General features: G+C 44.8%; 1 protein-coding gene and 1 long non-coding RNA gene across 12 annotated transcripts in view; both read left to right on the top strand.

Annotated features, from left to right (window-relative positions):
* The window catches only part of RPS6KC1 (ribosomal protein S6 kinase C1), a 91,932-nt gene extending 80,227 nt beyond the window's left edge, over positions 1-11,705 (top strand). For 9 of the 11 annotated variants that reach the window (XM_061348371.1, XM_061348367.1, XM_061348372.1 and 6 more), the window contains 3 exons: positions 5,042-5,124; positions 5,815-5,910; positions 8,995-11,705. In XM_061348371.1, coding sequence (XP_061204355.1) covers positions 5,042-5,124; positions 5,815-5,910; positions 8,995-9,105 — 290 coding nt within the window. In that variant the 3' untranslated portion in view covers positions 9,106-11,705. The remainder of the gene's footprint in view (positions 1-5,041; positions 5,125-5,814; positions 5,911-8,994) is intronic. The other 2 variants (XR_009724710.1, XM_061348368.1) reach the window with 2 other exon arrangements.
* An 8,969-nt stretch (positions 11,706-20,674) lies between these two features.
* LOC133209601 (uncharacterized) lies at positions 20,675-24,858 on the top strand. Its single transcript, XR_009724691.1, has 3 exons — positions 20,675-21,001; positions 23,870-23,985; positions 24,627-24,858. It is a non-coding gene; the product is annotated as an uncharacterized LOC133209601 (long non-coding RNA).
* The last annotated feature ends 1,347 nt before the right edge of the window (positions 24,859-26,205 follow it).

Raw genomic sequence — 26,205 nt, forward strand, 5'->3', positions numbered from 1 at the left:
TGGGGCTAAAAGTTGAAGATAGTGTAGAAGGTGCCTTTTGAACATAAATGGAGCTAACCAAAAGGTTAATTCGTGTTTGCTTTGTTTTGATAACAGAGCAGTAAAAGGTTTCTTTGTCTCTTTTGTCACCTACACATTTTAGAAGAAGTTTTAATTCCATCTTGGGTTGCTAAAAGGAAGAAAGAACAAATTCCCCCTGTTAGTTTTTCTTCTCTTAGTGGCATGAGGAAATTTCTTCCAAAGAGGAACATAAATGCTCATATGTTTTGAATACCTTTAAGATGAAACTTCCTATTTTCATACTCCATTTGATCTTAGCAGATGTTCATTGGACTTGCCTCACTACTTTATTGTTTAAAGACCATGATGAACTTCTTTTTTTACTTAACTATAGATGGTTCAATACTGTGGTTTATGAATTGCTAAAGCATTTTGGCCAGATTGCTTGTGTGATGTGTTATTTAGTCACTGCATCTTACGATATCTTGGCTGACTGAATCTGCCTAGAGTAAATTAGCTTGGACTCATTTTACTTGGTTCTCTGCAAATGCTTCTTTACATATATCGATATTAAAATATGATAAAATAGTAAGCTTTTAAAATCAAACGAGTGTAAGGTAAATAGAATTTCTGAAGCGACTCTAATGGTTTTTCATGCAATGCTGTTTATCTTAATGGCCACAGAAGGGGAGAACATTGTGTCTGATGTTTGCAGGATGTTCGACAAGTCCATTTCCTCCTGAATGGTTTCTGGTGGCTGAGAGTAGTTCAGATGGGTCTCCTTGTTTTCTTAGCAGTGCAGAATGATTCTAGAAGGTACCTGTTTCTGCTTGAAACATGGGGTAAGGGGAAAGGGCTCCTCAGGTTTTAGAATTCATATCAACTCGTCAAGAGTCAAATGTTCCCTTCTTAACTCAGGCAAACCACTTCAGTGCAAAACCTTTCCTGTTAGGTGTTTGGAGGAGCAGCACTTCCACCTAGAGCCTGTTTTCTTGTGAGCTGGCTTCTGATGTGGGGTGGTTTTTTTGGATGTTATAGTTTATCCTGCAAAGCTATCGGTCTTTTTGTTCTTCGGAGTTTTTTGTTCTTGGTGATTTGCAACCCATCTGGCCTGAGTTGACTGTGAATGTCCGAGTTTACCCTTAATCTGAGCTTCTTTTGTGTTAAGCTAGTGTTTGTGAATGCTGGTTGGGAGGCCCTATTGTGGGCCCTGGAGGACCTGTATTTAGGAGGAAATGTTTGAGGTGTTGTAATAAAAGCTTTTAAAATCCTTCAGCATGAACAGTATATTTCAGGTTACAGTGCTGTAGACAGAATGAGAAAATCAGCCTTGCTGTTAGGGTTAATGACTTTATCGAGGGTGCGTGTTCAAGAGAAGCGAAGTTCTGCTTTTTTACTTCAGAACTGGCACTTCTGTTTAAAAATACAGAGCGTTGTCAGCAACATATCCCTTATCAGGAAGTAAGGTATCACCGTGTATAATGCAAATATTGAGGTAAGTATGGAAACCATAAAGAAATGGCCTTTCAGTTGAGACCAGCTGCTCTGGAGGGAGGATGGTGCTGGGTAGGGAAGGTGTTTACCTGTACCATCTGTCTCTAGCTGAACCTGATAGCCTTTTACAAATCTCCTTCCCTTCAGCTGCTGTTCAGATTGCTTCTGTGCAGGAATTTAGCATTGCTGTTGACATGTTCTACTCGGTGCTAGATGTCGTACAGGCATCGGGAAGGGAGAAGGAAGAAAGCTCTCCCTCTGAAGTTGCAGTGAAGAAATAGGAAGAGCTGCTGAGTATTTTTTTCACCCTACTTTTTTATTTGAAAGGATTTTTTTACTGCAGAATAATATGATTTTTTTTCCTGCAAATATCCTACTGCTAGTCCTAGAAACACCACCCGTGTGTGCACGTTTATGTTTGTACAAATGGGGATAAGGTCCTTGATTTCAAGGTTCATGAAGTAAAGAATTGGCACAAATATCCCCGTGTTATTCACTTAAGCTTATGGCTTGCTTGCATTTATAGTCTAAATTACTTTGCTGATGGATTGAGATGAAAATGTTTTTTTAGTGAAGGCAGATATTGTAGTTCAGATTTATTGCAATATTAAAGCTTTAAAAAGAGCATATGCCCTGTGTGGTACATTACATTAGCTAGCTACTCTGTATCACTTGAAAGCACTTCATAATCTATAGTTTCTGAATTTCCCCATGATGTGTAGTCAAGATAAAATGCAGTAACATTGATGTGATATACTGGACTTACTGTGATCAGCGTATTGTGACCTGTTTGAAGTAAGGAAATGTAAACAACACATTTATTTGCAGTATTCACAATGATTTTGGGGTTTTCTTTAAGGTGTCTTAATCTGAACTAAGGAAACTCTAGAACAGGAGAAAAGCTGAGCTAAAATTTAGTTTATGTAAAAAAGGATGCTCAGATGTTTCCCTTAGCTGAGGAAACCATTTTCTGTTCTGCGTTGGTTCAGATGACTTGACATGCGGTACCTGATGGGTGCATGAAGACCCAGCCAGAGCCCTTCAGCCCAGGGAGAAATCTGTGTTATTTGACTGTTCTGAATTTATCATACTTGTGTCATTTTGGTCATGGTCAAAAGTGGATGAAGGAGTTCAGCACTGCTCTCTTTAAGAGAGATGATTTCTCAATGACATTTCTTTTGACTTGGCATGTATTGAAAGTGTTCTTACAGTTGAAAATCTGAGCTTGGATGCTGGAAAAGTGGACTCCAGTTTACTTTTTTGGCTCTTTGTCCATTTTCCTCATCAGTGAAGTGAGGTTATGTCAGTAACTGCGTGTGGTTTTGTGAAAGAAGGCAGCGTAACTTGGTTGCTTCAGAGAACTGGATCAGCATCCATGATTGCCTACACAAAAGGAAATAATTCCAAAACTCAGAAATGAATATTTTTTTTTTGGTAGTATTTCTTTCCCCTGTGCTCAGAATGATACGGTTCTCACCTTTAGAATATTGTCCTATATTTGGCTGTAACTCCAGAGGCCCATTCCCACTGAATGTCTATGGGGAAGAATGGATTATCTCATTTGTGGCATTATTCTAAAATGTAAGATGTGTCAGTGTGGGGACATTAATGGCAGTGTAGGAACTTATTCTGGAATAAGTGTGGAATTTAATTTAAAAATAAACCCCATTATTTGTTTGGACGAAAGCGCTTTTGGTCTGGATTATCCACGGGGTAAAAACCACATGGGAAGGAAAACTGTGCTCTAAAGAAGCCTAAAGTATGTGGGTTTAGATTTCACTTTCCATTGGTGTTACCTTGGTTTTGAGTGTACATTATTGGAGCATACAGCTCTAGGAAGTCCCAGTTGGACTGGAAAGCCCTTTCCAGTCAGGATGTTTCACTGAGAGGTGATGTGAAAACCTTTCGGCAGCTGGTTCATGTGTTAAGGCCCGAGTTTGGTTTAGTTTTGCTTCTCCTTTATTACAGGACAGTTAACCTCAAAGGTTTGTGAAGGGATGTAAAATGAAATTGCAAGAACAGTTTTTGATTTTTACACAAACTCTCTCAATTTACCCTAATTTCAGCTTCATTTGGGTGCTTGGCTGAGATCTTAAAGCCATTTAAAAATGCATGTAATTATGCTGCTACAGTTCCTCACGTGGCTGCCATTAGATCTTTGTAGAAGTTTCTCCATGCTGATAGAAGCATTAATCTGTAAGGGATGGAATAAATTCCAGTGTGTGACACCCTTATGGTGATGTATTGGTCATTCAAACACCATTAACTGTAATAAACTTCTCAACGTGAGGGATGTCCTACCTAAAGAAACAACGAGCCATCCTTCCTTGTTACTCTTGTAGCAGCAACCTCAGCCTAGTCCTAGAGGTGCTGAGTGTCTTGCAGTTTATATGCCCAAGGCGGGGGGGATCCCCTTGTGCATTCCCATGCTCCATCCCTGAATCTGGGAAGGGCTGGGGCTACTGCCTTCCTTTCCCTGACCCTGGCCTCTGACTTACTTGTAGTTCTCCTTGGCCATGCTCATGCAAAGCTCCATAAAATGATGAGCAAGATTTTTTTTACACATGCTACAGTGCTTTTCATGGCAAGCACTATGTAACTATATGCTAATTGTTGTCCTCTGCTGGGAAGCTGGTGTGGCTTTTGCCACCAAAGCTATTTTAGTGCAGCTTCTGCATTTTTTTGACAGTCTAAATGAAGATCTCATCTTCGCTGCAATCTGTTTTCCTGCCTGTTTTAGAGCAGACAGCGTGGTGTGTTTGTATTTCATGGTTTTTGTAGTTTAAAGCCTGAGTCAGGGAAGGCCAAGTTTTCTGCATGCATCATGCTATTGAATGTGTGAATGTGCATGGCAAGGGACTCTAACTCCCATCTCACATCTCCGCTGTCTCTTGGACAGCAGTAAGAGTGTTGGTGCTGGCTGGATGCTAAGAACAACAACTATTTGTACCTAGGTACCATTTGGGCTGAGCTGTAGCAATAGGCAGTTGCTGGCTGTGGTTAGGCCATGTGAAGTAGATTTAGCATCTCCATCTGTTTCCCAACAGACAAGAGAGGCTATTGTGAAAAGCCTCCTATGGTGATCCCAACAAAGGGCATGGGTTAGCCATGAGGCAAATCCTGCCCTCTAAAACATGCAGTAGGCTACTATAACCTCCCTTGTGCTGCACCTAGGGATGCTTCAGGCCACTCTGGTCAGTTCAGCTCTTCTGGCCAGGGTAAATTGTCTAAATGTATTTTGCTTTGCTGTCTGTCACTGTCCAGTTTTAGTCCAGTATAGAAAAATCCTAACTGTAGTGCCCATAAGTCTTGAAAACACCTGTGTATGCATGGGAAAAGCAAAGTATGCACAAAATAGATAGCATTGCTGCGTTTGAACAGTGCAAACTGTGGGTGGCTAAAGGGCTAACTAAACTGCAGGCATAATGAAAGCTCTGTGGTATTTAGTATATGTTCTGTCAGCATTAAACAGTCACCTTGTAAATATATGTTAATTTTGAAGGTGTACCTGACCCTTTTAATATTAATCGAAATGTCTTGTGTTTAGAGGTTGGTGCTATCCTAGAGGAGACGGAAGCTTGTGACTGGTGGAGTCTGGGTGCAATTCTTTTCGAGCTCCTCACTGGGAAGGTAGGACTGGGGGCAACTGGCTCGATAAAACTGACCTCTTGGCCAGTAGTTTCTCACAACTGGTGTGCCCAGTTGTGGTTTTCTTGCGTGTCTTTCTCAGTTGTGCTTTGCAGACCAGAGTACCCTCAGTTGGTTTGGTCTGCATGGGACCAGAGCAATGAAACATGCTCAGGCTTCAGGAGAACAGCTCGATAAAGCTGTTCAGGGCTGAAACAATAACCAAAACCATGCTGCCCTCTTAACTGCAGTGAAATCTGAGCTCCCAAGCATTCTGGCTGTACATTTGTAAAAGTTTGCCTTAATTTCAGTATTATTTCCTGGGACAACGTATAAGCCATGTGTTGCTGTTACACATTAGTTCAGTATTTTGAGACAGAGAGTGCTCAGCCAAATCAAACAGGCGATTAGTTGACAGGTCTGCATGAAGGAAGCAAAGTCCACCAAATTCCCAGACTCTTCAAGTCTGAGCAATAGAGCACAAGCACTAAGGTGAGTGTTCTAAAGCTGTATCTCCAGGGGCCTCAGTGCCTGCAGCCATTCCTCCCAGCATCAGTACTTTGTGCTAGAAAGCACTGAGATTTTAACTGTGCGTGTTGATTTGCATGTGTATTAGGAGATAATCCAACACTATAATTGCTTGATTAATAAACTGATCTGCCTACTTGGATTTTTCTTTCTTTCTCTCTGCAGAGCCTGATTGAGTGCCATCCATCAGGAATAAACACTCACACTTCTTTGAGTATACCAGACCATGTATCAAAGGAAGCCAGATCACTGGTTCAGCAGGTAATTGAGGGGAAAATTCGTTCTCTGTAGGTACACATGTAGACTGGACAAATACTTCTCTACCTAAGCTGTTCTGGTGAAGTGAATGTAGAAGCAGAAAGCTGCTGACAGGAAAGTTGATGGCTCTTTCGTCAGCACTGATGAATTTGCTCAGCTCTCTTGTTGCATCTGGAGGCTTTTGAGTTCTGCTGCCAGGAGTCTCTGCAGAAAACCGGAATGCTTTGCCATGCCTTCAAAGAACAAGTTTGGTCAAGGCCGAGTGCTCTGGAAGCACTTGCTGGTGATGCATGGACATTTTAAGAATCCTGCCCTAAATGATCACGGAAACATTTGTAATAGATTGAATTAAACCGAAAAGTGTTAATGCCAAGTACTGTGGAACCAGTAACACACTGTTTAGAGGTTGGGACCTTGCTGTGGTTGAAAATCTGTAGCTGTCCTCCAGGAAACCTTCTGTATGCTATTTGTTAAGGAAGGTACTTGAGACTGTGAATACAGTGACTTTTGCAGTAAGAAGATGACTGATAGGTTGGACAAAAGGCAAAATAGCAAACTTTAAAATACAGACAACCTTCCAGACTGATAAATCATTTTCAGACTTAATAGGAGTGGTATTGAATGCTGGTTGTAGTTTACTCTTAGCTTTAGGTGGTCATGACAGAGAATAAACTTGCAGTACAGGGTCTTGAGTTTCAGGTAATGCCATCTTCTCTCTAATGAATTTTGACATAACTGAAGAAGTGGAGCCTGGATCTGACCTGTATCACTTGTTCTGCACAAGTGGAATATGCAAACTGTGTTGTTTGGCTTTGAAGAGTATCTTTCGAGTGGATGCATAATTAATGACATGACTTAGATGCAGATTTGAACAGAGCAGAGTGGAAAAAAATAGTTTTTGAAGAAAAAGGAGGACAGAAATGTTGAAAATTCAGTGAGCCAAAAGAGTTGGTGACTGAGTTCTGTGCTGTTACTGTGAAACAATGAATGGAAATGGAACTAGGTGTTTGGACCTCCTGTTTTAACTCGGTGGCATGAAGTCGCTGAAGGTGAAAGCATGTATCTCGGTGTTTCTGGCAAAGATAGAATGGAAAGTGACTAAAGAAAAACTGTGTTTCTGTATAATCTGCATCTATATTGTTAGATGGTAGCCAATTGCTACCCTCACCCACAGGTGCTGCAGAACTCAAGGAAAAGCAAACCTACACTTAATTTAGGGAATTCCTTCCATTAAGACTAGATGGGAAGACAAATGAAGTCATTCAGTCCTCCCTGCCAGTGTAGGACTGTTCTTCACTGCAGACTAACCTAGTGCCTATTTTCCCATATGCCAAAGAGGCTCTTTTGCCATCTGGGCTTTAGGTGAAAAATATATCTCTGCCACTTGCAGATAGATTTACAAGGCCGTATCTGTTCAGAGAACAGTCACCTCATTGCCTGTGAAGTTAAGCCTTCTAGTGCAGGGTGGTGACTTATCTGGTAGAGGTTCAGCTATATGAAGTAGTAAATCACATTTTTGTTGTGTGACTATCCGAGGAAGCTGCCATTCATTGTTGAGGAAGCCTTGTCAGGAAAAGGAAGAAAGCTCTCTTGGCATGGATAGCAATTTGTCATTGTGACTTTCCTTCCCCCCACTGGCAAGGGTAAACAGGTCAAAGCATCACAGAATAACTCTCCGGGATCAGTGTTCAGCTCTGCAGAAAGCTGCCAGGCGTTGTCTCCTGCTGTGGCTTCCAGTGCAGGTGACTTCATTGTAAACACCCCCTTCGTTCAGCCAGCTTCTAGGAAAACAGTGATCTCTTTATTCCTGGTGACAGAGGAAGCTGTTATTGTTGTGTTGGTTTGGCATTTTGTACCCAGTATTTTTTTCAGGCACCTCCAGGCTTTACCACCAATAAAACATTCAGCGTTGCTTTCCAATGGATGCTGCAGCTGGTGTTGCATCTGCTTTCTGAGCTTAAAGTTCTTCTGGAAGGACAGACTCCAGAAGATAAGTGTCCATGCTTTCCCTCTGCTGGTGCTGGTTGCCTTTCAGCAGAAGGCTGAGACACACTGACTGCATCTCTTTCTGGTGGCTTGGGGAAGATATCACAGTAGCACTATTTGCTGTCACCGAGCTACCTTTACTATGTGACATTATGACTGCAAATAGCAGAGCCATCTTAGAATGTGTGAATTCCTATGTTTATGGATGTGGACTCACTTAGATGTTGAGTGCGTTAAGATATGAATACACATTGTTCCAAGTGACAACTGGGAGAAGTTATCCTATTAGCTATTGCAGAAAAAGCAAGAAAGAAATCATGCCTTTGTACTGCCTGTAATTGAATAGAGTATAAGCAGTTCTAAACTAAATATTTGTGTGTGTCTTTATTAGTCTCTTTGGAGTTGTACCTTCGCATTCCCTTTTATATGGAGTGGTATCTTTAAACAGATGTAAATATTGTGATTTCCTTTTCCCATTAATTCGGCATGTGATGTACAGCTAAAAAGCAAACGAGGTGCTGGATTTTAGGAAATTTCCATGAAGCCATGACACTGTTTTGTTTCCCTCACTGGGGTTTGGATTTGTCACTTTTAGTCCATTAATATGACTCTAAAAGTTGTGGGTTTTTTTTTAGGAAACAGAGAACTGGCTGTAATCCTGGTATTTTAGCATCAACTCACAATGTATGCAGTGGAAAGTTACAGACCCCTGTCCCTGCTGTAGCCATAGTGCGGTGATGGGAGCAAAGGTTAACATGAAGCAAACGCAGTGTCCAGAGTTCTCCTGATGCAGCTCTGGCTGCTGCTCTCTTTTGTTGAAAAACGAGGTTAAAATGAAGTCCCAGTGTGCAGTGCTTCAGGGAATTGCATGCTGTGATCAGTAGTCTCTGAAGACTGTAACACTGAGACTCAAGGAAAGGAGAGTCTTCTTCCATTTACTGGATTTTAGGAATTTCAAGCATGCTTTCACACTCTTGAGAGTCATTCATAGAGCAGGGAAACGGTAGGATGTCCTTTACCTTAGACCTTTCTGGAACTTTTAAGCAGTTGTTTTTGTTCTCACTCACTGAATCATATCTATATTTTTCTTTTCATATCAAGCTTTTGCAGTTCAATCCTGCGGAGCGTCTTGGTGCTGGCGTTGCTGGTGTTGAAGACATCAAATCTCATCCCTTTTTTGCCCTTATAGAATGGGCAGATCTGCTGAGATGAGAGGTGCGTGTCCTCTGAACAAACTCAGGTCAAGTGCACACGTTTGTCTGGCACAGAAGCACCCTGACTTGCTTCCTCTGGATATCCCAAACCGCTTGGAGGTGGTGACGAAAGGACGCTGGAGCAATGAGACCAAAGCTTGTAACAGGAATCACAGGTTGTACAGGGTGCTAGCTTGTTCTTATGGCAACTGGTTGCTACGTGTGTGTATGTCTTTTTGCCAAAGGGTGGTTTGTGACGTTCAGCACTGCCAGCTTGTTGGCCAAGCAGAAACAGGAGTGTGCTCCCGGTGCTTTGTCTAATGGTGGAAGTGTCTGTAGACTGTGCCAGTTCAAAGTATCTTTTATAGTGGCAGTGGACCATTTCCCTGTGCTAAGTGCAGCTCTGGGAAGGGGGGGCAGAGGAAGGAAGGAGCAAATAATTTATTAATGGCATATGCTGAATAAAATACTAAAATGCTTTACGCAAAAGTTGACACATTAAAAATAATATATCCATTAAAAATTAAGAAAGCTGTTGCATAATACTGTGGAATGTGTCTTGAAAATGGCATATCATTTCCCACTGTGGAAAGAGCATATAAAAGGCAAATAATGCTGTCAAATGTTGTACTTTGTTGGCTGGCAATGTCTGTTTATAACTCTTGACTTTGTTGTATTTGATGGGCTACACGTTAAAGTCACTACAGAAAGGGAAGTCATCTTTTCCTCAGCCAGATAAACACTGCTTTAGCACTCTAATAAGGAGCAAGAACACATAACGCTAAATAAATGTATAGATTAAAAAAGGAAAAACTCTTCTCTCATCACCACAGCCACCACTTTATCACTTAATGAACTTTGCTTCCTCCAAGTGTCCTATTTTTAGCTGCTACTTCAGGAAAGAAAACCCTTTCTGCTTGTACTCTTCTGCTTGAGGAAGCTTCTGAACTTTCCTGCTTGGTTGTTAATAGTCTTAATAAATCAAAGGCAGCCTTCACCCACTCCGCTGCTCGGACAGGAAGAAGCCTGGGATTTGCTCATGCCAGATGACTAAGTGACATCTCTGAGCAAACCCTAGTGGGTAAGACTTGGGCATGAGCCAATTAGCTGACCTGTTTGTTTGTTAGGGAGGCCTGGAGAATGGGAGAAGAATATAAGAAACGCAGAATACTGTGCTCTGTGCCGCTGTTGCTGCTGAGCAGCCCTGCTCGTATGGGCTCCTGACACACAAGTGCTCTATGCTGCAATGCTTGTACAGATTATGGATCTGTGGGGTGTTTTCCCAAATGTTTCCTTTGCTCTCACTCTCTTTTTTTTCCTTTCTTTTCCTCCTTTTTCTTCTTCTCCCCAGCTTTATCCGGAGAACAAAGGGCAAATCCCTTTGGGAAAATGAGGTGACAGCAATGATTATTGAATTTACAACTGCAAAAAAAAAGGAAAAAAGTATCCCTCCATTTGTATTTTAGCAGTGTATTTTATGGGCACTCCCAAAAGTGCATCTGCACAGTCTCCATCTGTTAGACACCGGGTCTGTGTATTCAAATAAAGTGGAAAAGGAAAATGCTTCACTTAAACAAAGGAAATCTGGAAAGTCTTTTTTTCTTCCCTCCCCTCCCCCCTTAAATTATTCCACTCCCTTCTTTTTTTTCCCTTTTCTTCCCTTTCTTGTGATCACCAGGCCAGCGCAGGGGCTGTGACAACACTGCAGGTTGTAACCAGGTCACTGGTATCCCTGCCTACGGAGCGCTGTCCAAGATTACATCACTCAGAAACTGTGTTTCAACCTACCACCCTCCGGCTTCATAACAGGAACTCCCTCAGGTGAGCCACAGGAACAACTTCCTGCGCCGAGCGGGTCGGAAATCTCTAATGCGGAGACCAATGTGATCCAGAGCTTCCTTCCAGCACTGCCCTGGCTGTCACTCTGGAGAGGGCTTGATGCTCAAGGGAAGCCTCCCTTCCCTCAGCCGCCTGACTCCATCCCTGGGGCTCCCTAGCCCGGCCATTGTAATGTCCCTGCCCATGTTGATCTGTCCCATTGCGTTTGCCTGGTGATAACTTCAGAACAAATATTTTCCATGTTGCTTCAAAGTGCTGTTCTTGTTCAGGTTGTGCCCATGTGCTGGTTGCAAGTAAAGGCAGGGTAAGATAGCGCAGGAGCACAAGCTGGGTTGGTGAGCAGCAGAAGGAGCACGCTCTTGTAGCAGAAAGCAGGGGACCTGTCACTCACATTTGGTTTAGCTAATGACACAACTGTTTCTTTCCTGAGTATGTTAGTAGTGAGGGAATCGTGATGATGGAGTCTAGAAGGAATGGGGCACTTGGCAAGATGGCTTGTCAGAAATGAGCCTTTACTGGTTTTTGTAACCTCACAGCTGACTCAGATGATGGTTTTGCTTAAGGAATCACAGTCTGGAGTTAATCGCACAAAAAAGCCCCAACCTACTTCTCTCTTTATTATTTTCCTTAAACATGTATTATATTGTATTGGTGTTTACATGTATTCCTTTAATAAAACCTTTCAAGCCTAATTCAAACCTTGGTTTTGAACTTTAGTTCTTGAAGACAGTCCTTCCTACCTAATAAATGCTTTTTATCTGTGGCTTTTAGGACTTGAAATGTTCAATACATATCTTCATTTTGGTGCCTCTTACAAAGCCCTGTGGTGCACATCTCGCTGTTAAGTAGTGCAAAGTCCACTCCAACTTCCTTCTGTTACACCTAGTGCCTGACAGCAAAACAAATCAGTGCTGCTTTTGTTCACAGGAATTAGTGAGCATCTATGTAAAACACAGGAAAATAAACCTATAGATTTTCCTATTCTCCCGTGGATGTTCAGGTAAGGCAGGTAACACCCTTAGGACATATTGTGTTCTGTAATGATGGTTGTGTCCGTGAGACGGATGTTTGAAGGCTTGCACTGGGTAGCATTGAGCCAGGAGTGAGATTAGCCCCGACCTATGGAAGAAATTGAATCTTATGAAATGCAAGGGGCATAACTTTGCTTTTAGTGGGTGTATTCGCAGCTTCTGTGCTTGTAGCACAGCTCCTCTGTCTCCTGTGAAAATCACCTCTCAGACAGCAGTCACTGTCCCGCTGACTCCCTGCACACCTTTGGGATGCTGAGTCGACAGGGTTACCTGTGCTGCAGCATCCACCCGGCTCCTCTCCCTGGTGCTAAACCTGTTCCTTGGTGTGTCCCTGCAGTGAAGGGCACTGGGATGAAGAAGGCTGGGGAGGTCAGCCTCCTCTAAATGAAGCACTCAGCAGAACAAGGTACAGGGAAGTGCGAAGCGAACCACTCTGGGTTTGTTGGAGGGTTTTTATTGAGTGTGGTGTCATTTGTTTTCTCAAGGACACTGAGTAGGAAGCTGGAGAAACAGAAACTTCCTCTCGGGTGAGATTTATGGTAGGGATTTTAGCAGTAAAATGAAAATGGACATTTGTTGATTTCTTAGGGTTTGTGCTGAGCTGGGCTCTGTGGTCCCCAGATGCTGCCCAGCCCTGTGCCCTGCATAAGAGGACCTTTACCTGGTCCCCAGCATGTGCCATCGAACCAGTGAGGACTTGTCCATGGCTGGGCACCCCCAAAGTACTCTGGCAGCCAAAGAGCACCTCTCTCAGCTGGCCCTCGGCTCTCTGTCTTCTGAGCCACTGGTAGCTTTCAAATCAGAGCCCCACAGCTTCTGCAGGGTCTGAGAAGCTGTGTGGCCAGGATTTCTCTGTCTGCTTGCATCCCCTTCTCTTGCCTCAGCGGCTCATTGCCTCAGGACTGCCTGTCCTCATTGCACAGCATCCTCAGGGTGCGGTTGGAGGTGCTGCTGGAGATCCTGTTTGTGTGACCAGTGTTTCTGGTTTCCTTCTGCGCAGTGGGCTCTTCCACAGCGTGGCTGGCTGGACCTCCTGCAGGCTCTCACTGCACCAGGAGGAGCACCATGTGTGTTATCAGTTGTTGCTTAGCATTTACCCACCAACAAAAGGGGTGCAGTGATGAGCACCCCGAGTGCTTCAGGGCTTTCCTATATGATCCCACCAGGTCCAGGGCTGGACCCTGTGAGAGTATTGCACCGTGGCACTGTCCTCATCAGGGGCACAAGGCTGGGGTGCAGCGCGAATGTGTCTGAGGGTGATACAGGGCTGTGATGGACTTGGCCAAGCAGCAGTGGGGTCACAGGTTGTGCGTGACAGGGTGCCTTGTGTGTCTCCAGCTGCAGTTTGGGAAGGGGTGGCACAGCCAGATCCCAGAGGGGGAATGGGACTTGCTTAAAAGGTGCCGAGCAGCTGCTGCTGGCAGCAGTGGTTCAGACTGGCAGCACATGGCTGTGGGCTGTGTCCTGTGCTGCAGGGCCGGAGCAGGCTGATGGCTGCTTGAGCCATCTGCGGGAGCTGAGCTGGGGAGCCCAGGTCCAAAGGTGCAGTATCAAGAAAATCCTCACTTTTGGGTGGCAAAGCCAAAAATCCTGACTTTTGGGGCCCACCCAAAAGTAATGCTGAGTGGGGAGATCTCCTGCTGCCGGGCAGAAGGGGATAATCAGGGTGCTGCAGAGAGGATGCTCCAGACACCGTGCAGCGGGCGACAGCTTAGGAGTGCTGCCCCAACAGGACCTCAGCTCCTCTTGGCAGAACGGAGGCTTTCCTTCTCCAAAGACTGTTCTGTTTCCAACTTCCTGGTCCAGGGACCCATCAGGAGGGATTAGAGCCGCTGCTGGAGGGCTGCTGTGGCACTGTGATGGGCAGGAGGTCTGGGGAAGTGCGCGATGCTGGGCAGCGGGGAATTTGTGTCTCCTTGAGAAGGCTGCAGGCGGTCAACTTGATGCCTTGCTGCTGAGATCCTGAGGTTGGCATCTTTGGGGTGAGTCCTTCTGGGGGCAATAAGCTAGACAATCCAATTGGCATGGGATGGAGCTGGGTAACGATGGGCCAGCCAGGGGAAGAGCAGATGTGGCGGGGGTCAGCAGTCCTCCTTTTGCTTTGCCTTGGAGAAATCCATTTTGCCTTGGTACCACCTCGCCTCTACCAGTTTTCTCTCATCCCTTTCTATGAGCTGAGCCATTTATCCCCAGGGTATTTTCCAGTTTTGCCCATCTGTCTCCATCCATGTTTTGTGTTACATCCTTTGCAGATTTTCTTGCCCTTTCTGTGCCCTTGGTGTTGCCCCAAAACACCAGGGCCTGGGAGCGGATTAGGAGATGCAGCTGTTATCCCCATGTACCGGTGAAAACAGAGAGGAGAGCTCCCACAGAATGGAAGCGCTGGGGTTGTAAAAGTGTTGGGAAATCGCTTACCCTGGCAGCGTGTGAGTAACGGGAGTTTTATGGTGCCTCGCGCAGTGGTGGGGTAACGAGGAAGGAGCTTCCATGAGAGGGGTTGGTGCTGCACCGTGATTTAGAGCAGCGCCTGTGGTCCTGCTCGTGCGCTGTGGTTTGACATTTGCAAGCTCATAATCTTCCTTTATGAACCAGGCGTGAAGAAGAGCTGCTGAACAGTGTGGACCGCGCGCCAAGCGGCAGATATCCTTTGTCTAGATTTTAGTACTACTTTTCTCTCATGCTTCCCCACCTCTCTGCTTCCTTGGGATCCTTCCTTTCCAGCCTCATGCCTGCTCTGAACCTCGGAGGAGCTCCCTGTAACCAGCCCCTGGTCTCCCTTGCTGTCTTGCCAGGACTTAGTAAAGCTGAGACTCAGGAGAAGCAAGAGGTGAGTTCTTGTGGGAAGCACCTTGGCTGTTCTGGCTCTTTGCAGGAGCAGTGTGATGCTGCGGAGTCATGGGATCCCAGAATGGTTTGGGTTGGGAAGGACCTTAAGCTCATCCAGTCCCAACCCCTTGCCATGGGCAGGGACACCTCACACTAGATGATGTCACCCAAGGCTCTGTCCTGAGCTTTCTAGGGTTAAGTAGCTGCACAGTGTGAACTCCCAGCACTGTTAACATCACTGTGAGCTTTCCCATTGACTTTGCTGGGGTCAGAGCTTACCCTTCAGTTGCAGAGAGAAGCCATTTCAAGGAAAACAGGTACAGAAAGCATGTTTGCTTCCCTGCTGTAAGCATACCTGCATAGCTTCAGCCTCAGAGAAACGAGGTTGGGTTTCTTCTAACAGTTGCTTTTCTGGTTGGGTGCAGTTGTGTGGCCATCCAGGTACTGGCTGGGCTGGGGTCTGCACCTCTTCTCCCTCAGCCTTTGCTGTGCTGCTGATTGACTGTGAACCTCCCAGTAAAACAGGGAGGGCATTTAGTTAAGTGGCAGAGACGGGCAGAGCTAGCTAATGCCTGCCCTGCGTTTTAAGGCAGGGGAGTCTTTGATGAGCAGCACACCACATGCCCCGTTAGGGTGACTGGAAGCGCAGAGGGCTGAAAAAGGCAGGCATCTGGTTTCCTCATTATTCCTTTTCATAAATAATCCCTTGTCCTTCACCCTGGACTCTGACAGCGTTTAGAACATGCCGGGTGTGTTGGTTCCCCCCCCATCCTCTGCTCCAAAACTTATTCATCTGGAGAGCGGTTCAACAATAGGGTTTTGTCTCAATCTTTACCAGTGCAATTGTCAGCAGAGATTTCCGCCCCCCTCTCCCGTCTCTCCTCCTTTTGTCTCCTTCAGTCGCCGGGGTCAGGATCCGCCGCCAAACGGAGACCGCAGTTGCTTTTCCAGGCCCCAGATGCCAATATGTGGCAGCATCTGGCTGGTTGGCAGGCGCCGGGGCAGCGGCACTGCCTGCGCTCGCTGGGCGCCTGCTTCTGCGAGGATATGGTCCCAACCCAAGGAGAAGCGTCGTAATTACATCTACTGGAGGAGCTGAATTATCGGCTGCCCTCGGAAGCTGCTCGGGCTCCCAGCCCTGGGTTTTTATTGTCCTCTTCAGCGGCACCTTGTGTAACCTCTCCTCCTTGTGCTGCGAGCGCTTCGGGTGCCTTAAGGCATGGAGCTCCTTGAAACAGAAATACACATCACTAGAAATGTAGAGATAAAACCCTCTCCTTAGAGGCCATGTGTTTGGCATGGGAAACACATGATAACAGCTTGCTTTAGAAAGGTGACATTTCCACTGAAGGCTGAATAATAAAAAATGCATTAGACTTTTGTAATGAAGACAGCTTCTGGGACCGGGGAATCTACTGCTTCCTTGAAATATATGCACGGGGGCTCTCCCTGGCCCTAATGGGTGTCACACGTGGCTCCGGCTACATTAATGTTGCAAGCTCTATTAAAAGGGATTGTCGGTAGCCCTTCACGTGCTGTGAATCAAAGCTGTCTTTCCCTAACTTTGCTTTAGCTCAGGCTCATGTGCACGTAGACTGATTTGCCCAGGGTTAAGTCACTTTTAATATGAAGATGGATAGAAAAGATTCTAATACGTGTGTTTGGGGGTGATTTATTCCCCTCCCTTTCAATACAGATCTTGCTGGTGAAGGACTCTGGAGGGATGGGGAAGGAGGAGACAGCCAGGCAGCTTAAAGAGGCCTCTGAGGGTCATGTTGAGTCTGTGCTATTATGTTCCAGCGAGGAGAATGGCTTTATTGACAGGCAGCTGCTTGACTCCTGCAGCCGTACAGTGTTTGCTGCAGAGCCACATAAATACTGAGCCCGTGTTGACAAATTCCTGGTCGGCGCGAGGTAGTTAAACCTGCTTGTTTAATCATTCGTGTGCTCTTACCTCCGCAGCTCTGGAGAGAAGCGAGCTGCTGCTTTGCACAGTGAGGCAGGAGAAACCTGGAAATGCTCAGAGCTGTTTCAGGTGAGGTTTTCAGGATGCCTTTTTTTTTTATCCAGACCCTTTTAGCAATGTCGTGCTCTATTATTTTGTTACGGTCAATTCAATTTTGCTGTTAAAAAGGGTTTGAATTTTGGGTTTTAAATCACAAACCTGGCTCGACAGCTTTACAATACAGGTAGCAGATCCCTTGGCAGAGCTTAGCTCCTGTCTGTGGTATTCCAGCAGCAGCAGCACCACGGTCCCCTTAGGAGTCCCACACCTCGGCTCGCGGCACGTGCACGGAGGCACGTGAGGATGTGTGTGTTTTGGTTTGGCTTCTCTGGCACAGGGGGATGGAACCCGTGCTACCGGTCACCTCCTGTCCATAGCTCGTGTGGTGGCTTTTTGACCTCTCTTCTGTTTCACAATAATATCCACCTTCATACCAACGCACTGTCTTGTCACGTTGTTGGCCTCGTCTCTGGAAATATAGTACCTAAAATTAAAGGTTTGTTTCCGTTTTGGAAACTCTGAATTGACCTTTGTCACTTCAACAGGGAGAGAGTGGGGTAAGGCAGGGCTCCTGCCACACTGTCAATGGGGAAAACAACAGAGACATCTTCTGAGACCTTCTTCAGGCCCTCTTTAAGGGCAGTGTCCTTTCAGAAGGTTTCTGAGTAATCAAAAGGTAAGTTAAGAGAAGGCCCCACTGAGATGGGAACCTGTTGTTTAGTCACACAAACCCTCAAAACTGAAGTGTCAAGTGGGTAGTTAGAAAGGTGGGTCACTGCGTGCTTACGTGGCAGGGAAGGAGATGGACATTTCTTTCAGCATCACATGGAAGGTTGTGGATGGTTGAAGTCACTGGCAGCTGAGAATCTGTCTGTCCTATTGCTGTAACTACTGAGGGTGCTGCTGGCTTTTGAGACTTGTTATCAGGTCCCTGCTTAGTGCAGGGAAAGCAGCGTTATCTGACTTAAGTACCAATGTGAGGACAAGACACTAAGTTATAATGAAGTTTTACACTTGTGGGATGCACTCTTGGGAGAAATCCCATGTATCCTATGGCAGGACACTCAGCCTGGTCAGTCATCTCTGATGAGGCTGCAGAGATCCGCATGCAGAAGAAATCAGGTTTCCATTGACTTAGGAGCATACAGGTAGTTTTTGCACTGATTTAACTACAAAAAAAAACCAGTGTGAGTATACAGTCTTATGAGTATGGCCAGGCAGCCTCATTTGAAGCCTCAGGAGCCTGGAAAAATCCTACAGTACTTCCAAAGGAATTACCTCCTCCTTTCTCTGTTTGTGTGCTCCTTGGGGTTTTCCAGTTATTAACCAAGTAATCCATTGAATGTTGTTTTCATTATCCATGGGATGCCAATTCCGACTCCGTTGTTTCTCAGCCTTTTTCCAAGTGGACTTTGTTCTGACTTGCCTCCCAGCCACAAATGTTGTCTTTCCTTTCATTCAGGCATTTTAAAAGCATGTTTCCTTCTTTTAACACATCCCCATAGCTGTGTGTTGGGACCCAAGAGCTGCACAGCTTTGTGTGGCTATGAAATATGAAAGTATTTGCAGATGAATGAGAAATGTTAAAAACACCCTGAACACAATCAGGAGCTTTGGTTGAAATTCAAACTGGTTTGGCTCAGGGCATAAGCCAACCTTCAGCTAGAGGTCTTTTAAAGCAAATCTCTTTCCGTCCCTCATTTAATCATTATAAGAGGAAAAGCAGCCTGTCTTTACATAAAATTCATTTAACTGGCCACTTAAGTGATTTTTAATGTATGACAGCCACAAAGAACAACAGACAAGGGTTGTAGGCTAACTTATTTTGGTATAAAACCCAAAGTACCAATGATTCCTGCCACTTGGTGTGGTCCCCATCCCAACTAAGCACGAAATGGACCTGCTGGGGAAGGACACCAAGCCAAAAGGCTGGTGAATGACCGCAAGAATCCTGTTCTGTGTTCAGAGAGATGCTGCACTTTCATCTTTATGTTGTGGTCTTGTACAACCCGTGTGCAAGCCTCAAGGAAGGAACATCCCAACCTCGTGTCAGAGGGCCTGAAAAAATGGGCTGAAGCCGCAGAGGTTGGTACTATTGATAATGCTGGGCACTTCCACCTCTCCTTGCTTGATAGTTACCAGGTGCTTCCCAGCACAGTGCCACACTCACCCTTAATAAGAAAGATGTAAATGGTTTATATTCCCTGCAATTCTATACCTTGTTTGACTTGTTCCTGAATGATGAGAAACCCAACTATGCTGGCATCCAGGTGTCTCTGTGGTAGCAGTCCCAGAGGATGATGTACATCAGGTCTACCCTGAGCAGTGGGTGACCCACACCGTGATTGCCATCATGTGCTCCTCTCCTTGTCTGGAAGTGTGAGAGGTTTTCCAGCACAGGACGTGACAGGACCCTTCTGCAGCCATCAGGGATCGAGCGTTTTCCTTGGATGCACAGCTCATTTGTTCCGAAGCAAGCTGTATTCCTGCCGTGTGCCTGTATGCACAACGCTTATTTATTGCAGCCCTTCATCAGAGCTGGGTCAAATCCATCTGAGGAAAACATAAATGTGTTACAATGGATTTTTTTTAGTAATTAAAATCGTATCTCCTTCTCTGAAGTCTTGATTAAAAGGCATTAAATGTCACAATGCTGTGAGAAATAGCCATTATCAACAAAAATCAAACCAGGTATGAACAGCTAAAGGAATTCTGCCCGGAGCAGTCAGGTTTCAGTGCAAACACAAAGGGTCAACTTGTGACACTTGGCTCCTGTATTCTGCTCGTAAGCATCCCGGCATATTTGCTTTGCTCTCCCTGTCTCTTTCCTCCTCTGTTGCCCTGTCCATACATCAGTGTCGGGGAGTTCAGACATCACAAGGGCCGGTGGGGTTTTTATTATTATTGTAGTGCCTAATGTGGAATTTCGCATGAGCAACATTCCTTCCTGTCTGCACTTGGAAACTCTTTTGTGTTACGTCCGTCCTTTCTCTGAAGTAATCACTCAACTATTTCTAGCAATAAAATATTCCTCTCTAGCCCCATCAGATATGTTAGAAAGATTAGGGCGAGATCTGAAGGCCCTGTCCAGCTAAATTCCATGGGTTTTGATGTTCTCCTTCTCTTTCACTGCAGATATCACCTGAGGACACAGCATAGGAAAGAGGCACCCAGGTACTCCTTGGTAGACGCAAGCTTTGTACTCTATAGAGAGGCTTGTTTGAGTGAAACAACTCATATGAGCAGCCTGCTAAGGGACAGGGGCTCTATGAACAGGAGGCTGTGCATGTCTACATCCTTCTTTTCTATGGTGTTTAAATTAACTTTCAAAAGCACTCCACTGAAGAGTTGTCTGAAAGTCGTTAGGGGACTGGGAATGGGACCTGCCTCTGCTGTTGGCTGGAAAGGTGGTGGGGTTTTTGTCTCTCTGCACCTGGGAAACTGAGGTGGGAAACCATTCTCAACAAAGCAGTTTAAAAACCTCATTTGGGGCCTGAGATGCACTTTGTGGGTGGGAAGGTTTTCCTAAGGTATTTAAACATGGACCTGGCTAACAGTGGGAGAATCCTCTTCCTCTGCTCCCCACTTAGGGACAGACAGTAGCTGAAATAGAGCTGAAAGGGAACTTCAAAAGAAGAACAGGGAATTGACAACCATACCTCTTTCCATGTTGCACTGGAAAGCTGGAAGGATACATGCAAACTGAACGGACTTTCAGTGGTTGCTTCTATCACTTGTTTTCCTTGTTCCAGAATGATGAGAAACCCAGTTCCCTACTTTGGGAAGCGGGGAATGAGTCAGCACTTGCTTGTGTTACAAACCAACTTCTTTGGCTTGCGCAGCTCCTCCATGAGGTGAAGCACTGGTGGTGAAGCTGCTTGTTCCTTGCCCTGTCTTCAACTAGAAAGAAGCCATGTGGGGAGGCTTCCCTCCATATAGCAACGTTGTGCTGCCTGGAAGGAGCTGCTGTCCTCGCTGCCTTGCTCCACACTGCCGTCTCCTGTGGCTTTGGCTCTAAAGGAAAAGTTTACTTCAGTTTGAGGGTATTTTTGTGCACTACCTTCTTTCTTTTATTTTTTTTGTTTTGTTTTTGTTTGACAGCCATGACAGCCTCTCCTCATTATTATGGAAAATATAGGGTTGGTGGTAATTACTATCTGAGTCTGAATGGGAGCAGAAGTGGGCATAGACGGCACTGGCCTTTCTTTGACAAGGTATAACTTTCTTCTGAATTCCTGTGTTTAATTAATGCTTATTTAAAAACCACTTTAATTGGCAGTAAACACCTCAACTTTTTGTACTCATTAAAATGCACCCATTGATGTGTGATGGATTTTTTAAAGCTTAATTAACTTTCTTCCTGTATATATAACCTATAATAACAGCAAATACTGAAAACTGCCTTCCTCCCCCTGGTTTTTGCCCTCCTCTCCCTCCACCATATTTCCACCATCTGAAGAAAGGCAATAGAAGTACCTCCTGCCTTGGCCAGGAGGGGGGGGTGCCCTGGGGACACTGATTCAGCCCCTCTCAGAGCACCCCAAGTGCCAAGTCGAAGGAGCCAAAGAACCTCTATAAGCGCTTTTCTCTTTCTCCCTCATCCCATTCTCAGCCCACATCTAAGCCACAGAACAGGATCTAGTGTAAAACTTTCTAGTGTGATGAAGTGAACCATGATTTCAAACTGTATTTTTGAAGTGTTTCAGCATTTTGGACTCTGAAATTGGACCCACAACTCACTTCTGAATGTGGGATCTTGGTACTTTTTGCAACTGTGATCCTTTGTATACAACAGAAATTACCAACAAGCCAAGGACATTATAAGTAATTCATGCTAAATATTCAGTTTTCTTGGTTCAGCTCTTACACAAATCATTTCCCAGTTTTTCTTTGCAATTGCTGGAATATTCTTGTTTAAGGTGGATGAATCAAAAGTTTTAAATGGGATTTGTGAAGGTGCCTATACTGAGTACATTTTAAATGCATGAAGCAATGATTTAATTTCCAAAAGTGCCTCACTTAAAAAGAAAACCCTTTTATCTTCAGCAAAATGTAAACTTGCTTAAAACACCCTGTAAAGCGTTCTTAATTCTTCTTTGCTCTGTGTGCTCTCTTTAGCCCAGTTGATAACCTACTGCTGCTCAGTTCCTTTGTCTTTACCTAGCTTAAGGAGCAATTAGGCTCATGTATTTCCCACTGCACTAATAACTGCACCAAGATACTCACTCCTGCTTTGTAACTGAGCTAGGGACAGTATTTAATGGCCATTGCATCTTGTCTGTGTTACAGGAATCTGCCTTTCTGTCGTGACGGACACAAACCTTGAGGAACCGGCCTCAAGCTGCACCAGGGCAGGTTTAGATGGAGCTGAGGAACAATTCCTTCCCCAGAGGGTGCTCAGGCATTGGAACAGGCTGCCCAGGGCAGGGCTGCAGTCACCGTCCCTGCAAGTGTTCACACAGCGTGGAGACGAGGCCTCAGTGCCATGGGTCAGTGCTGGCCTTGGCAGGGATGGGGAACAGTTGGATTTGATGCTTTTTTCCAACCTGGTTGAGACTATGAATCTATGATTCTAGCTGCAGCTTATCATTCAGTAAGGCACCTGCTCTTTGGAAGTATGTAAATAAGTGCACTGTTCCTCTGGGACAGCCAGTCTTGTTCCCCAGCTTGTGGTCACTTTTCAGATATCTTGTGGCCAGTGAGGTTCAGAGAATGACTTTTCATTCCTGGCATTTGTGAGACTGAACCGAGACCAGGCTCCACCAATCCGTTGTCTCAAAGATTGGTACGGGAAGCTGAGATGGGATTCCACCATCCACTGTCTCCGAGATGGGTGGGAGGAGTTGAGATTAGACTCTTCTCTCCATTATCTTGAGGAATGGTGTGAGGGATTGGCTGCCCCCATTATCCCAAGAACTGCTGCAGGTACGTGCAGCTGACGAGCTGGCTGCAAGGCCAATGAAACTAGTCCACCATGAACATGTTATACAGGACACTAAGAAGAGGGGTATTGCCCCCAACTCATTATAAAAGGGGGAAAAACGTAATCCCCAGGGAGGACACCTCCATGAGGACACTCTCCATGGATGATCAATACGGACCCTGAGGGACACCCTCCACAAAGACATTGCCATGAGGACAACTCCATAAGCACACATTCTCACTTCCTTTTGCCTGAATTGGCTCCTTCCAGCAGGCAGGGCTCAGGCTTGTGGCTGTGCACACTTCAGACTATGGAGTTTGCTGAGTTTCTGCTGCTGCGTGGTTTTTCTGTACAGAATGGGAATAGAACAAGATGTGCATTGATTAAGGACTCAGTTTCTCTCACCTGCTCAAGGTAACTTAATTAGAGTGACAATACTTAGTTCTTATTTGAAAATCCACATCTATGTGGCTAAATGTGGATGGCATGCAGGAGCTGAATGTTAATGCTAACTTTCTTCCTGGGCTGATTTCAAGGCTCTCGTTACAATAAAACGCTGCTGCCTGTTAATTTGACCATGTCAATAAATAAAAATGTCCATAACAAGTGGATGAGGCTAATTAGGATTTTATGGCTGTGTTGTTGTGGTTGATGGCTCTGCTGCCGGCTTGCTGGCTCTTTATGTTTCAGTGATGTACACCTCATTGATGCATAACATGTAACACCTGTTGATGCCTTAAATGTTTAGTCCTGGCAATTGGCCCTCGCATCATTTCTGGGTACCAGGGCTTTGTGAGCAGGATGCAGGGCTCGTAATTAGGCTTCCTCTCTTTAGAAGAGCTTTTCCTAAAGGAAGACTTGAAAGCTTCTGTAGTTCTGGTTGAAGTTTCCTGTAGCCTGTGGAAAAGGCCGCTGCTATTTTCTGGTGCAAAGGGGCACCAGAAAGTTTATAGCCATAAGCTGGTTTGGTCCTTGCCTCTGAGGCAGGGCAAACCCTTGCAATATGATGCTGAAGGCTCCTCCATATGCTCCATGCACTCTCCATCATGTCCCAGCAAGCACACAGCACCTTAGCTTGAGGCACCCTACAGAAACATGGGTGCTCTGAAATAAAATCAGTTGTCACTGAACGGAGCATACGTTCTTCCCTGTTTTTCAGCACCAGACCTGCCTAAGAATTGCATCTGTATCATGAAGAGCCATGGAATAATTTACTTGTAGGTGGAGTTTCCTGCTGAGCCAAATTTATTTCAGGCTTGCTTTGAAATGTAAAAGGTGATGCCCATCTTACCTTTGTTTAGTTGAATGGATTTAACTAGATCTGCTTGAGCTGTTGTTAAAACATATTTGGTTTAAAATATGAATTTATTGTTCCAAAAATCCTGTCAATGCCTTGCTTCTAACAGGATTTTCCGACTGGATTGCACAAGCCTATTTAACACTGTGCTTAAGTAGAAATACTACCTTTTGCCTGGAGCTCCCAGGCTAAGCTCCACAGTGGTTTATGTGTGTGTCAGGGGAGCCACCCTGTGCCAGTGAAGGGGGCAGAGGCACCTCCCCATAAGGGCAAGTAAGGCTGAGCAGGGCTTTGTGGCAATTGTAGCCGCACACCTTGGGGTTTCTGTTGTGTGGAAGTTCAGCATGGGTGAACAGGTTCCTCTGCCTCTTCCTGCTAGAAGACCATTAGAAATGTAGTCTGTTAATTCTATTATTCTGCACTATAAAACTATTAATCATGGTTTTGAAATAACTGGCAATTAACAGGACAACAGTGTTACTCATCAGAAAGAGAAAAAAGGGTAAGCAACCCAGCTTGGTGCGAAACCCAGTGACTGAACGCAATAAATAACTCCAGCAGTTTATTCTCCCTGCCTCAATCTTGTCATTCTGTACCATATTGAAACTTCCTTTTTCAGAAAAGGCCATGGTTGCCAAATGAAAATAGATGTATTTCCATTGGGTACAGTGGGAGAAATGGGTAAGAGAGCAGCAACTAAAGCAGAGAAGAAGGAGGAAGATCTGATTAATCGCTTTCAGATGAAGGTAGGTGCATTCAGATGGGGATTTCAGAGTTTTCTTCCTTGCTTTATGGCAAAAGTTCTCTCTTACAGGAAACACCATGTTTTTCACTGCAAAAAACATGAAGGAAATAAAGAAGGGGGGTTGTATTTTCAATAGTGGCCCCTGAAACAGTGGGAAGTGTAGTTGTGGTCAAGCTTGTCCCTGAGCTGTGCTTGCTCTAAGTCAGCCAGCACCTACCATAGGAACCTGCAGCTGGTCCTAGGGAAAGTTTGTTGCTAAGACTCTTCTCCTGCCAAAGCCATGTCTCTTCTTAAAATGGGGTTTTTTCCCATGTTCATATCCATCTGCACAGCTTACGCAGTGTAGGCTTGTGCTTGCCTGTGATTTCCTTGTCGCCAAGTTGTTAATGACTTGAATCCAGGGGTTAGTTGTATTGATTGCCATGCTGATGTCACAGCTCCAACAGGTAAACTGAGTTGAGAACCTGTAATGAGACCAACCGATGGATTGAATGGGTCAGGATTGTTCAGGAGCTCGATTTGGTGATCACCGATGTCACTAATTTTAATCAGATTTTTGCCACAGCAAACTGGTGAAAATGATGATTTCTGGAACCTGGATGATGGTGGTTTCCAGACTCTTCAAATAAGCTCTTTAGTAGAGCTGTCTCCCCCATGCTAGGAAGACAAATGCGGAGAACTGGAAGAGTGAAAGTTAAAAGCAAAAGAAACAGATTTTATGTTTTTTCACCAAGGAACTTTTACCAAAATGAAGAATTCCTATTAAAAATAATTCTGCTGAACAGGCCATTTTGCTTTGATGATTGTTTTTATTTTTCTGGGGCGAGTTATTTACTGTTTTCTTCTCTCCTCATTGTGTGGCCCCAGGCCTTACTAAATGCGTTCTATTCAAACCCCGCTCTGAAGACAGAAATATTAATTTCCACATGGGCTTTTCTATAGAACTCATCGCTATGGTAACTGAATGTTTCATAAACATTAATGAACTTACTTTCACTGCACTGCAGTGAGGCATTGGGTGGTAGCTTTATCCCCATTTCATGATGAAGAACTGAGGCAGAAAGAGATTAAGTAGAAAAGTATTCACTAATTTTAAGTTCCCAATCTGAGATGCATGGTCTGATTTTTCAGAGGACTTAGCTTGTTATCTGTTCAAAGCACAGCTCCCATTGCCTTCGCTTGCAGCTGTGAGTTCACATTTCTTTGTGCTTTCTGTACTCGGGTAGGGACTGCTTTAATCCTGTTCAGACATGGCCTCTTTAATTTCTTTCCCCCAAGATAATCAGAAGGAACTGAAACTTATTGGGTACTGGCCGCCTATTCTTCTAGCCGAAATGACAATAGTTAACCTAATTTTTTCCAAACACTAATTTGTAGCTTTGATGTTATAGCTAAAATAAGAACCGGCCTTGTCCTAACTTCTCGCAGATTAGAAAAGCATTTGCTCTGGTAG

This window comes from Neopsephotus bourkii, unplaced genomic scaffold, assembly GCF_033783945.1.
Source record: "Neopsephotus bourkii isolate Nb327-2 ecotype Australia unplaced genomic scaffold, CSIRO-AGI_Nbou_v1 NB_354, whole genome shotgun sequence".
Classification (NCBI taxonomy): Eukaryota; Metazoa; Chordata; class Aves; order Psittaciformes; family Psittacidae; genus Neopsephotus; species Neopsephotus bourkii.